The 14,394-nt window shown below is 31.3% G+C and overlaps 2 protein-coding genes across 2 annotated transcripts; both read right to left on the minus strand.

Annotated features, from left to right (window-relative positions):
• Nucleotides 1-348: 348 nt before the first annotated feature.
• Nucleotides 349-3,100, minus strand: LOC148933843 (fatty acyl-CoA reductase 2, chloroplastic-like). Its single transcript, XM_089063337.1, has 9 exons — nucleotides 2,818-3,100; nucleotides 2,645-2,745; nucleotides 2,367-2,566; nucleotides 2,196-2,296; nucleotides 1,935-2,085; nucleotides 1,691-1,852; nucleotides 1,162-1,243; nucleotides 722-1,083; nucleotides 349-630 (listed from the first exon to the last, which is right to left on the minus strand). The coding sequence occupies exons 1-9, from the start codon at nucleotides 3,098-3,100 to the stop codon at nucleotides 483-485; spliced, it is 1,590 nt and encodes a 529-aa protein (XP_088919463.1). The 3' UTR covers nucleotides 349-482.
• A 2,940-nt stretch (nucleotides 3,101-6,040) lies between these two features.
• On the minus strand, nucleotides 6,041-8,937 carry LOC125223936 (fatty acyl-CoA reductase 2, chloroplastic-like). The gene is made up of 9 exons (XM_048127252.2): nucleotides 8,631-8,937; nucleotides 8,125-8,225; nucleotides 7,832-8,031; nucleotides 7,494-7,594; nucleotides 7,201-7,399; nucleotides 6,960-7,121; nucleotides 6,809-6,890; nucleotides 6,352-6,716; nucleotides 6,041-6,265 (listed from the first exon to the last, which is right to left on the minus strand). The coding sequence occupies exons 1-9, from the start codon at nucleotides 8,920-8,922 to the stop codon at nucleotides 6,109-6,111; spliced, it is 1,659 nt and encodes a 552-aa protein (XP_047983209.2). The 5' UTR covers nucleotides 8,923-8,937; the 3' UTR covers nucleotides 6,041-6,108.
• Between the last annotated feature and the right edge of the window lie 5,457 nt (nucleotides 8,938-14,394).

Consider the following 14,394-nt stretch of genomic DNA (forward strand, 5'->3'; position numbering starts at 1 on the left):
TCGATAATGGGCTTTTCAATTGTAACCTAAGGCCCATCCGTATAGAAGATAGCGGCCTAGAATGAAAATCGAAATTTATTTCTTCTTCTAGAAATAAAAAAACATGTAAAGTTTTTTTTTCAGAAATAAGAAATAAAAAATAAAATGGAAACAGTTCTTCAAATATAAAATCATACACATTGACCACTTTCTCGTATCACAAAAAAGAAAAGAAGATAATACTTGTGGGAATATCGCAAGCACATTTGATGAATTGTAGTCCTAACTTAAATTTAATTTTAAAAGAATAATAATCTCTTTTGATATATTGTAGCATTACAAATTACTACTACAAGTCTTCCACATTCAAAACAAACAGTCAATTAGAATATCTCAAGCACATTTCTATATTAACTTTTGGAATCATTGATATGAGGCGTAAAACCAATTAAACAATTACATAGTGTCATGAGGAATAATTGCATAATCATCTATATCCACCATTAATTAATTGCATATTTTGTCACTCCTGGAACGTAGATCTCATGAAAATACATTTTCCAATCGATATTTTTCACATCCACTTCAAATGTAAGTTTTTCCTCGTTTGACATTTCTTGGATCAACTTCTGAGTATTACCTGTATGGAATCTGCACTTCCATAAAAATTTAATTTTTAATCATTTTGTTAGTAATATATAGTCGATAATCAAAGCTAGAAATGTACTCCAAATTTATGTACCTTGGTTTGAGGAAGGCAGGAAATTCATACATCTTACACATTTGTTCAGCATATTCAGCTTTGGCATTGCAACGTCGAATTATTTTTCTATCGTCGCCACCTCCACTATGTCTCGTAATTTCCTCTCTCAGACATTTTGAGAATTCCTCAAAGTCGTTGAAAAATTTGACTTTTGATATATTTGCATTTTCAATCAAAGGTGTTTCTTTAAAATAATCATATAAATGTTCGAAAATGTCGAACCAAGTTATGGGATTTTCAAGACTGGATGCAGTGTGATAGACTATAGGCTGTGCCATGTGTCTATTCCCTTGCTTTGCAATAGCTGCAATCGTCGTATTTGCTACCAAATCTGCCGGTACCTGTCAATAGATTCGAGCATCACTTGGGAGTTACACAGATTGCACTAAAATTGAAAGAAAAGAAAGTAGTGTACTTACAACATCCAACGGCACTTGAGGATTTGCATAATAAGCTGGGAGTATACCCTTTCCATATGAAATAATCACTGGTCCCAACGTCCTAAAATTAAATAATTAAACTTTTGGACCATATTTCAACATTAAACCGTTTTATTTCATAAATTGATGCAGTTCCTGTAAACAACCTCGACGATCCCGAAAACGTTAATCAATCATAATGACTTGAAGTTCGTCATGGGCTTGCGAAACGGGCTGACGAGGCAAACTCATCGCATTTGCCATGGCGTATGATGGAATTTGACCATCGACACATTTAAGGGGCAAAATCGTCATTTCATTTTACTTCCTTTTGAGTTCTTAGGATTTTTAAAACATTCATAAATAGTGGATTTCATTGTTTTGCATCATTATTAATATATTTCGATTTCAAGATTTCTTGATGTGATTGTCGTGATACGTTTATATCATAAATTAAGCCAAAAAAGAGTATGTATAAATAGGGAGATGATCAAATCCCCGAATGCATTTAAATTCAGAATACATATACCTCAATCCTTGTATCCAACCAGGGAGAGGTTCACGATAGCAGCTCTCAATACAAGCTGGCCTAATTATAAGCAAAGGAACATCTCCTCTTATTTCATTCAAACACATCTCACCCATAGCCTTACATAACTGATATGTAGTACTCCATCCCAACAATTTAGCTCTGTTACATCCTATCATTAAAAAAATTAATATACATTCAAACATAATGTTTTTACTATAATAAAAATTTTAACAAATATAACCTTTGTTGGCCAAACTTCATGAAAAAATTGGTGGCATCAATGTTGTTTGGGGATGATTTGAGAAGCAAGCTAATCTCATCAGCTACATCAAGGCCTCCCATATTCAATGGCTTTTCCAATACAACACCTTCTTCTCTCTCAGTAACATAAGCTACAAAATGAAGTTATGTCAAACTAAGCTACACAACGGATTCAGTAAATTTATACGTCTAGTACATTAATACTGGACTAACGTACTAGCAATATGCCGTTATTAATTACCCGTAGATATGTGTGTGAATAGGTCGAGTTTGTCGCATGTCTTGGCAAACCTCATAACTCGTTGAGGCGCGTTCACATTCGTATCAAATAGGAAGTCATATCTATACATGTAAAACATAAATTTTTGCAGTGTAATGGAGTATATATATTGAGATGAAATTGGAAGCTAACCTCTCATAAAAAGTAGTGGAAGCTGCAGAATGGATAATAACATTTACATCTTGTCTAATTGATTCAATACTTTCAAAATCCATTCCAAGATTTGGGTGACCAATATCTCCCATCACAGCTATTACCTTAGCCTTCACAAATGCTTCAAAACATTTCCCATGTTTTTCTTTCAAACACGTGAACAATTCTGAGTTTATTATCTACATAAAGTATTAATTGATCTAAGATTAAATAGGGAAAAAGTTACAAATCTTTTGCATTTAATTATGTAATTGTACCTCACAGTTTAATCTATTAAATGCAGCTTCCTTGTCTTTTGCTTTTATTAGCAAGTACATTTTGCCCACCGATGTTGATCTTAATATCTTTTCCACAACAACTGCAAACCAAAAAATAGTTAAGATAATATATAATGAGAAATTTTGATTTATAATATTTTTATTTCAAGTACCCTTTCCAAGTAAGCCGGTAGCACCGGTAACAAAAATGTTCTTCCCTTCAAAAAATTCAAGGATTCCTATTCCGGCATCCACCTCTTCTCGATCGGAAACTGCAGCTTGATCGAACGGTGGCGGATGGCAGCGATGGGAGAAGTGGGAATTCCTTTTGCCTAAATATTTCATACAGAAACTGTTAAAGGGCATGTTTGGTTTGGTAAAGGATTTTCCTACATAATTAGTTTTGAATGAAATTGGAGGGTAGAATAATGAGGTAGTAGCTGCATTCACCAACATTATGTTAATCTATGTTTTGATGTCTTACAAAACCAATTTAGACTGTATTAATAAAAATATTTTGATGTAACATATACCTAACTTTGCTTATTATTGACTCGGTAGTGATAAATGTATGCATACATAATTAGATTAACATTTTTATTAGATATTATTTCTAACTAAGCTCAAAATCATTTGTGATTAAATTTGTCATAAGTCTTTCATATCATCTCTGATTTATTTAAATTTATATACATTTATCTTTATTCTTATAGGAATGTACGTATATTTTCTTTGATGGAAAACATAAATTTTCAACGAGCAAGCTGATAGAAAATTTTTCCTCGATTTAACTATTAATATTCATGATAATATTATCATGTTTTCCACCCTAATGAACTTAAGACAATAAAAAAATGGTAAACCCACTAATTGATTATGGTATAAAATTGCCATCTTTTCTTATCCCGCTAGCTCTTATAATTAGATAGATATTGGTCTATTTTATTTACTAATGGAACTTTGGGGGTATCTCAAACATCTCAAGTTGCTTGATTTTGGTCGCATTAATTGAAATGACTATAGAATAACCAATCAAATATCTTATTACTTGGATAAGTAAACGCGGCTATATATGATAGGGGATCCACTACAGGCTGAATTAGGGTGGGCGACCAATAGCCCCTAGAACTAGCTTGGAATGTCCTATTTTTTGTTTATTAGTAGTACATGGACTTAGGATAATTAAAGGAGAAGTAATTCAATGATGACTTTGATAAAATAAATAACTACACAAAAATAAATAAAATTAAGTTTATTACAAGAAATCTTCTTAAATTTAAAGCATGTTTTAAATTGATCGACTTTGTGTATAGATTTGATTTTAACCTGTCAATATTATTTACCATACCTATATGTAATGGTACATCATTCAACAATTTAAAAGTTATCAAACATGGAGTGGTTTTTATCCAATGTAGCATTTTTTATTTTTTTTATTTTATTGTGTTTGAATTTATGTTTGTTGTATAATTAATATATTTATTTTTTATCTATACGAATAAAAAATTATAGCTACATAGTTTAGGCATGTTAATTTGATGGGCTAGCCCAAATGTGTAGAGTTTAGATTAAAAATATTTAATCCTAATAAAATATCAATCCATTAGCCCGTAATTTGAGTAGAGCGAACCATCTGGTGACTTGGCTCTATTAGTAATCCACAAAAAAATTTAGTTAGAATGTTTTTTTTTATATGTTTTCAAATGAAGATTGGAAAAAGTGGGTTTTTTCCCAATATTTTCCAATGATAAATTATATATTATTATTAAACTAATTGATTATAAATTAATATTAATATTTAAAAAAATGAGATTATGTATCGAACCATCCTTAAATAATATGCTTGCTTAAATAATTTGCATTGGATACCAAAATATACTCCCTCCGTCCCCTATTACGAGTCACTCTTTGACGGGCACGGGTTTTAAGAAATGTAAAGAAAAGTTGGTTGAAAAAGTTAGTGGAATGTGGAATCCATTTTTTTATATTGATTTTATAATAAAATGTGAGTGAGTTGAGTTAGTGGAATGTAGGACCTACTTACTATTTATGGTAAAAATGAAGTGTGACTCTTAATTGGGGACGGACCGAAATGGAAAAGTGTGACTCTTAATGAGGGACGGAGGGAGTAGTATATTGGGCTGAAAGGTCAACTTGGGTCATTATTTGATAATAATATAGTACTGTGAATGATTTAGTACTACAAGATATTAATCCATTATTTAATATACTAGTATATCTATATGGGTGTATAATTTTGTCGATAAATGAGGTTTGCATAATTTTGTAGGCTGGAAATGCTAGGATTAAGTTTTTTATCAGCATTTTCCCATTGTTTTGTAGATGGGAAATGTCTAAAGACATCAAACGGCCCAACAAATTGCCGGGCCCGTCAAAGCCCGCCAGTCATTAACAAGTTAAAGACTTACTTCCCCCTCTGTGTTTAATCAAGAGGGGATTCCATTGAGCCAAGCCTATCTGGTCTTGAAATTTCGAAAGTAAGACGAATATATCTACGTACAAATTAAATCGACAAAATTAGCTAGCTAGAGCGAAACTAGTTCGTATCTAACCATAAATAGGCTAGTAGCTAGCCGTTGCGAACATGTTTGTTGATGATCATCTAACCAAAATCGTGTGATACACGAGGTTTGGGTGAGGAAGAAGATTAGATGAGCATCAACAATCAGATTCGTTTCAGCAGAACGATGAGGCTTAGCAACATTGACAAAATAATTTAGTGAGTGTGTTCAATTTCATCACCACCCGTCACTTCTTATAGACATAAATGTGGCCCAATTTCCAGTTGTATCAAAGAATATTCCCATGGAATAAACCTTTTTGCCTATCTCCAATTATACTATTTGATGACTGGGCGATTTAACTATGATTGATTGAATTTGACCTAGGTATTATATAATACGTGCATATATATGTCTGTTTTTTAAATAGATTGACATTTTGACACAAGTGGGTTGTTTTTGCAAAAAGAATAAGTCAATTAGATAATCGTTACATACTCCCGTGCAAGGAAATTTGTCTCACATTGGTTGTGCGTATAGCATGTATGGTGTTTATTGATAGCTAATCTTTTGAGGTAAGTTGTTTATTTGATTTGTAACACATAATGTTGGACTTGGGACATGACCAATGTGGATGTGGCCAACAAAGATTTTTGGGAGTATCACTTTGTACTTTTTGTTGTTAGGAAAACTTTTAATTGGAACCCTATTGATGATGAAGAATCCAATATATATTAATGGACCTAGTGCCCATGTTGAAAACTTGGAAATATTTGTAAATACACATGGGCTATGTATGTAAACACCAATTGCAATAGTTTAGTGGGTTTCCAAATTTAAGATCCAATTCAAAACATAGTGATGCTTATTAGCATAATTTAATAAGCACCAAATACATTCAGACATAGTGTACGAATAACTTGTAACTTGCATACATATGCTTTACACAGTGCCGTTGATTATATGTTTTATCAGACCAGGAATATGAATTTCCTCAATATACTTCTTCCACTCTATATTTCTTGCATCCACTTCAAAGCTAAGTTTTTCTTCCTTTGACATTGCTTCTATTAAGCTCTCTGTGTTCCCTGTATCAAACCTGAACAAAAATAATATATTTTTTAATTTAGAAATTCAGATCAAAATTAATCAAGATATATTGGGCATGCTATGAAATATTTGTACCTTGCATTGAAAAACCCTATGAACTCATACAGCTTGCAAAGTTTTTCAGCATATGCAGCTTTGGCTTTAGCTTGATTTTGGGATTTTAGTGGCATCTTATCCTTGTCTCCATTGATTGCATTTCTTGTGTATTCAGAGAAATCTCGGAAATCGTCAAAATATTTAATTCTTGAAATTTCTTGAGATGGGATAAGGGGAGATGAGTTGAAGTAGTGGAAAAGGTATTCAAAAAAATCAGAATATAATAGAGGATTTGTAGCACTAGATGCAACATGGTAAACCCTAGGTTGTGGATGTGGCCTATGCATGTTGCCCTCCTTGGCAATAGCTGCAATTGTTGTATTTGCTACCATATCTACTGGTATCTGATTAGGATAAAAAAAAAATAGTATGTCTTAATGAATTTTTGACCAACAAAATCAATTTTTGGTTCCAATTAATAATCACTTGAACTTACAACATCCATGATCACTTGGGAGTCTCCAAAAAACCCTGGAAGTTGTCCTTTCCCATAAGCCATAATGACAGGATCAAACATCCTAAATTCAAGTCATTAAAAATGATGAAAAATAAAAATTGGAAATGAAAATAGGTAGCTAGATAAATACCTATTTCCTTGTATCCATCCAGGGAAAGGCTCTTTATAGGTGCTCTCAATCACAGTAGGCCTTATAATAAGCAAAGGCACATCTCCTCTAATTTCATCAAGAGCCATTTCTCCCATAGCTTTAGTCATGTGATATGAATTATGCCATCCAAATAGTGTTGCTCTGTCACATTATCATATCCCAAAATAGGTAACTTAAATTCATGATCAGCAATATGTGATGTTTTTCTAGATTTACATACCTGTCTTGGGCAAGCCTTTTGAGATTTTTGGTAAGGTCATGATGGTTAGAGGAAGAAGATGATGATTTGAGAATCAAGTTATTCTCCTCAATTATGTCAAGTTGGGTTGATTCATCATAAAGTCCCTCCTTTCTTCCATTCTCTCCCATTATGAATGGCCTTTCCATTATCAACCCTTCTCTTTTTCCGCTAACATACGCTGTCAGTTCAATTTCAAGTTAGCATTTTGTCACGGACTAAATAAGAGAATTTAAACCTCGAAGACTAGCCTACCAAGAGAGAGAATTGCGTACCCGTAGAAATATGGGCAAAGAGAGTGAGATTGTTGCATGTCTTGGCAAACCTCATCAATCTTTGAGGGGCACTCATGTTCGCATCCACCAACAAGTCATACCTATTATCAAAATATATCTCTAAAATAAGTAGACATGTTTATTTCATTCTCTAAAAGATGTCTACTTTTTTCTTCATCTTTTAAAGCAATAGGCGTAGTTTCTATTTATACGCATCATCGATACATGCAATTGTAGATTCCTACATGCAGATTCCATGTATACATAATTAAGGAGAAATATATTCGAATTTGTGATTCTCTCAGACAATATATAGACCTGAAATGAAGCAAACAAACCTGTCGTTCAAGACTGTGGAAGCTGCGGATTGGATTATGACATCGACATCTTTCCTAACTCGAGCAATAGATTCAGAATCCATTCCGAGATTCGGTTCACAGATATTTCCGGCAATAGGTATCAGCTTCTCCCTTACCATGGCTTCGTAGGAATCCCCCAATTCTTGCTTCAGAGTTTTGAACAAGTCCGAGTTTGTTATCTAAACAAATTCATAGGTATTATAGATGTTAAAGCTTGATTAGCACTGGTATATATTACTATAACATGCATTTTGAAATTGGTAAGAACTCACTTCATTTGTTAATCTGGTTAATGCAGCCTCCTTGTCCTTTGCCTTGATCAATAGGTAGATTTTGCCCACCGACATTGATCTTAATATCTTCTCCACCACAACTGATTAAATTAAACAAGTATATATATGTAAGATATATGTACTTGTGTTTATAGTTATAGCAGTATAACATAAATATAGTGCTACAGTAGAGTCACTTATAGGTCTTGTTTTAAAAATATTGATTTTTTCTCCAAAACGTACAAAACTTTGAATTCTACATGTTCTTGATTTGATTTATTTTTCCACAAATGATATAGTACTATATTAAAAGTGATTTTATATGTATTCTAGCTACACCATTATCGCATATGTTCGGATTAAGAAATTTGATAGTAATATTTTTTTGGTTATTCATATATTTTGAAAATCGTATACCATATTATACCGATGTAATACATGTATAAATATCAATGTAAGCAAGCGTGTGTATCAATATGTCATGCACGATACTAATAAAAATAAACCTTTTCCAAGAAGGCCGGTAGCACCGGTGAGAAGAATGTTCTTCCCGTGAAAGAAAGGAAGAATTCCTATCCCAGTATCATCTGTTGTATTGAATTCTTGATGATGCAACTCTGCCTCAAGAGGGTGAGAAGGAGAGTTGAAGTAAGTGTATCCATCAATAAGAACTTTCATTTTTCCATTTGACAAAACCTTCTTACTTCCAACACTTTTGATATTGGAAAAGGGGAAGTGGTTAATATTAGTGGTTTTGGGGAACTTTGCCAAAGGAAAGTTGATATTGCTTAGCAACATTCTTACTATTTGTGTGTGTGTTTTGAGAAGTGTGATTTTGTTATAGAATAGAATTGGTGTATTTATAGACTCAATTGAAGAAGGGAGCTATGGTGATGTAATGCATGAAAAATCCAAGCTATATGTAGCTAGGGAGATATTAACTTCAACTGATGAATTTGTTATGGAAAAATTACTACTAATAAATTTGTTGTGAAAAATGACGAATTTATATTAATTAACTTTTCGCCTCTTGTGCATTAAACCTCACAAACTCATTTTATAAACCTATTAATTCATCGTAAATTTTCACAATTGAAGACTACAATTGTTCTTATGTTATAGATCAAATTTATTTTTGTTTGGTATAACTTTTTTGAGGTGCAACTAACACAATTCATAGTTGCTAATAGGAGTAATCAGGAAGTATTTTTTTAATTATTAATTTAGCTTATAATTCATTGTGAAATGGTTATTTAATAATTGGGCCTTATACACACTTTTTTCAATTATTAGTTGATATAAGAATTTATTAAGTAAGAAATATTAGTACTGTTTTCATATTATAACACTATTTTCTTGTCGTACAAAATTAATATGGATAGGCTCTTGATTTTAGGCATGTGTATATCGTTTTTTCTTTTCATTTGGAGGTAGAGAAGAAAAAGTTGAATCCTAGGCCTCTATATTACTCCATGTTATTAACAGATAAAAAAATTAATTCAGTGGTTGGATGTGTTCAAAATGACGTAAATTTAATTATGTCGGAGAGCAATTTGTGAAAATAATTTTGTAGCCTACGTCTCTCTTGCTTTTATTTATTGCAGTATTATATTATGATTTTTCGAACATGGATAACGTTTCTCATCTTATGCATGTTGAAAATTATTGTTACACGTTGATATCTTGCGATTGTACTACAAATTTACTTTAGAAAAAAACGTATAACAAGTTTCGATGATTTCATGTTTTCCAATTTTTATATTAGCCATATTATATAGTCCATAAACTAAAATTCTTTTAATTGTTAAAAAAAAAATTATTTGAATTCGTGTTTAAATTGATTTCCTGGATGGATTAATTATTGATGACATATAAAATCAACTTAAATTCTATGTAACCAGGAGCAAAAAATTACTTCTAAGATAAAACATGATGGGACAAAAAATTAAATTCGAAAAGAATAAAATAGTGGGAATAAAAATGATTTAATATTGTTTATGATGTTGGACCACGAACTCATATGTTCGTAGTTTAGGGGACTAAATTAGATAAAAATATGTACTGGGTTAGGTCCAGTGGTATTCACATGTTCACTTTTTTTGTCCAATATCCATGTACCAATTTTATCTTTTCACATATTTTTTTTCATTTTGTATACTTTAGTTTAACTTTGTACTTATATTGCACCAAATTAAGGTCTGCTTTTTTTAATTTATTGTCACTTATGTCATATAAAATTGATTGTTAGAGTTGATCAATTCAAAAGCAGGGTAAAGAAGCATTAATATGGTACTCTCTTCTTAAATAGCGTATCCTTTGAATGATTAGATAAATTTTAAAATATATATATATAAGATTGATATATTATTTGAAAAATAAAATGATCACACGCATAAATTAATTAATCCATCTAAAAATAGTATAGATTAATTTGAAATATTTTTTTTATCACCAAATTGAATTAGAATTGGATTATTTAAAATTGGATTGAAAAATAGTACTATTATGTTCTATAATCTCCAAATATATAGGCATTAATACTGAAAGCAATCACACATACAAGTTGGATTAATTTTTTCATAAACCTGAATATGTTTGGTCATCATCATCTTCATCGCCTAGCTTAGCTATATAGTTTATTTTCCAGATCCTACAACATACAAATTAAATTAAAATTCAATGTTTACTTGTTTGAGCCTCTAAATCCTTCGCGTTTTCAATAATTATTGTTTTGCTAATTATGTGTGTAAGCAGCAGCCGCGATTAAATACTCAATCCATATCCTATATTTCATATATTTCCTTACTGTGACATCTCTTATCGTTTAATAAATAGTACTAATACTAATCCATTTAATTTTTCATATTTGTATTTCTCTTTATTTATTCATTTATTTTATTTTTATATCCACTTAACTCATTAAACACTGCTTTATTATAATTTATGTCTTAAAGAAATGTACGCTAATAAGAGACGAAGATAGATAAAACTATTTATTTTATTTTATATTTCAGTCAAATTTTCGCGTTAATGTACACACGTTTATATGAGACGTGGGGGACCATAATTTTGAGACAAAATTTTGACGACATTACTATATTATATATACTAGTGAGTAGTGACAATGAAAAATAGGAGCAATTATGTAACTTGACATTTTCCCATATCATAAATGTAAATAACAAGTTGAAGTTTACTCGACCCCATCTTTAAATATACTTAGTAAATTTATCCAAAAGTTTTGTTTAATTTGACATTTTCCCATACCATAAACGTAAATAATAAATTGAAGTTTACTCGACCCTCTCTTTAAATATAGTGAATTTATCCAGTAGTAGTGTTGTTTGGAATAAAAACTCAAAGCAAAAGATTGATAAATTAAAGAAGTTTAATATACTATAATTTGGAAGAAAAACTCACAAGCAATTAAATGCACGACTTAAATATCTATGTCATGCATCGTGGATCTCTTCTGTTTAAAATTGTATAGTATTTATATTTAATTTTTTATATTTTGTAACGCGGACAGAATTAATGTTAATTAAACAAGAACCCACATATATTTATCCTTCAATTATCTTACTTGCAATAGTTACAAGGTCATATATCTCATTTTTTGACGATTTAAGATGCAAATTGCATGCATTGGTCAAACTACTCCAATTACAATAAATTATTGTCACACCTCTTGCGTAAAGATAAAGTCTTTCCCTAATAAGTAATAACAGCTGTTCAATCAACTTGGACAAATTATAATACTCTCTCCGTCCATAAACAATAGGTCTATTGTTGTTCGGCACGGATTTTAATGTAGAATTGGTAAAATAAGAAAGATGAGGAGAAAAAGTAGATAAAGTAAGAGAGGTAGGGAGAAAAAATGAGTAAAGTATGAGAGAGGGAAGAAAAAGTGAGAAAAGTATGAGAGATAAATTTTCCATTTTTAGAGAGTGATCTATTTTTTATGGACGTCCCAAAATGGCAAAAGTGATCTATTTTTTTGGACCGAGGGAGTATTTTATAGTAACTATTTTGGACTAATTATTATGAGGTTATTGACTTACTTTTTGCATTTTTTCTTCTAGCAAATTCTCAACTCTACTTTGCCCTAGCTAACTGTATGTTCATGTTATCATGTATATACACAAAGTTTACAATTTAGGTTGATTTCTAGTTAAGAGAATGCAAGAACTATGTTATGCATATAATATGTATAATGAATAAAATAGAAATCAATGTATAATATAAATTATTAATCCTTCTTATCTTTAGATTTCAAAGATATATCTACAATGAATTCATCACTTTGCTAAATAAAATTGTTATTTTTTTTTCTAAGGAAGACCATTCCATTATTTTAATAATATTTGTTATATAAAATAAATTTTGTATAATAAAATAATAGCAAGTAGTATATCACCAAAAAAAATCATATCTTAATTAATTTTGAATTGGAAATAATTTACAACTATATTTACTTCATTATTTTGTCTTCCAAGTTATATTACTATCACTAATTTTATTTTTCAACCAACTATCCTAATAAATGTTAGAGGTGAACAAATATATTAGTGATTACTTTATATTCAATCGAAAAAGCTGCTACGGCCCAGTATTGTAGTAAAAAATGACTTAATGTACGGCCATTATTTCCTTATCAATTTTGCCAAGTATGTGAAATACGAACAATTCTGTAATGACATCTTCTCAATTAATTTATATATATAATTGTAAAATGTAATTGCACTGGAGTGTTATTTTATTTGTTCGATTCTCATAGTTTATTTTGTCACACTACTAATGATTTTTATAATTTAAGAGTAAATCATAGTAATTCTTTACCCTCATATATATGCATATCTATCATACAATATTGATAAATTTAATTTTAAAGTTATGTTTTATAATTTTAAAAATAATACTCCATCTGTCCGCAGATAGAAGTCCTGGTCACTTTTGTGCACTCGTTTTATAAAAATTATACTAATAAATAGTTATAGTGGAGAAATAGTAAAGCACGGGAAAAAAAATGAAAAAAAAAGACACTTGTCAATATTATTCGTTTTCTTATTTAACCATTTCTCCACTTTAACTATTTATTACTACCTCCGTCCACCAAAATTTGTCTCACTTTGACCCGGCACGAATTTTAAGAAATGTAATGGAAAGTGAGTTGAAAAAGTTAGTGGATTGTGGGTCCTACTTTTATATATTAGTTTTATAATAAAATGTGAATATGAATGAGTTAGTGGAAGATGGGGTCCATAACCAAAAATGGTAAAAGTGAAATGACACAAATTTTGAGGGACGGACGAAAATGAAAAAATGGGACAAATTTTGGTGGACGGAGGTAGCATCATTTTCAAAAAATGAGTGCGCAAAAGTAACCGAGACTCCTAATGGGAATCATGCATCTGCCACTCTCGACCACTGTTCATACTAATCATTTAGATTCGAGTCTCACTCGGTCAATGTTACTGAGCTACGTATATTTCTTTTAGAGCATTCAGAATAGAGGTGTCGTCCCGCCGCCATGTGGACGGCGCCCCCGACGGCATCTATTGCGCGCGTACGCTCGACGATAGCCGACGGGAAGGGCAGGTCCGAGGGCGCTCGGGAGTCGCTCAGCGCCTATTGCGCGCCCGCCGAGCGGCAACCGTCAGTGTTTATTTCATTTTATAAGCCTATTCTCATTTCATTTTCTCTCTAGAAATGGCTTTTTGGTGGTGATAAGCATCCAATTATAAACTTAGTCCACAGTCTTGAAGGACAAGTCGTGTGCCGAGTTAGAGCATTCCCAACAGTTTTCCTAAAACCTCCCTTATTTCTCCCTAACTCCTGCTATATCAGCGCCACATCAGCACCATAATTTATCCCCAGTTTTTAGCCAACTTTTAGCCAACTGCTCCAATGATTTCTCCCTTATTTTTCTCTTATTTCTCCCTAACTCAACATTTCATTTTTACATCATCACTAATTTAATTATTTTATTTTTGTATATAATAAAGCTAGCTAATTTAATTTATAAGACAAAACAAATAATAGTAATAAAGTCCGTTGTATTAAACACGGGTAAACATTACAACGACGAAAATTAATAAAAAAAAATAGTACAGGAATGGAAGAGAATGAAGAGAAGGTATGTATTTATAGGGGGGAAATTTAAAAAAAAAACAAAAAATATATTTATCGCCGAATTATCGCCCACAGTGGTCGGCGATAATTCGGCGATAATCAGGCGATTTTTCGCCGGTTGGCGATAAAACGGGAGGA

The sequence above is a fragment of the Salvia hispanica genome, chromosome 1 (genome assembly GCF_029641045.1).
Source record: "Salvia hispanica isolate PSC_SH4W2 chromosome 1, Shi_PSC_v1, whole genome shotgun sequence".
Classification (NCBI taxonomy): Eukaryota; Viridiplantae; Streptophyta; class Magnoliopsida; order Lamiales; family Lamiaceae; genus Salvia; species Salvia hispanica.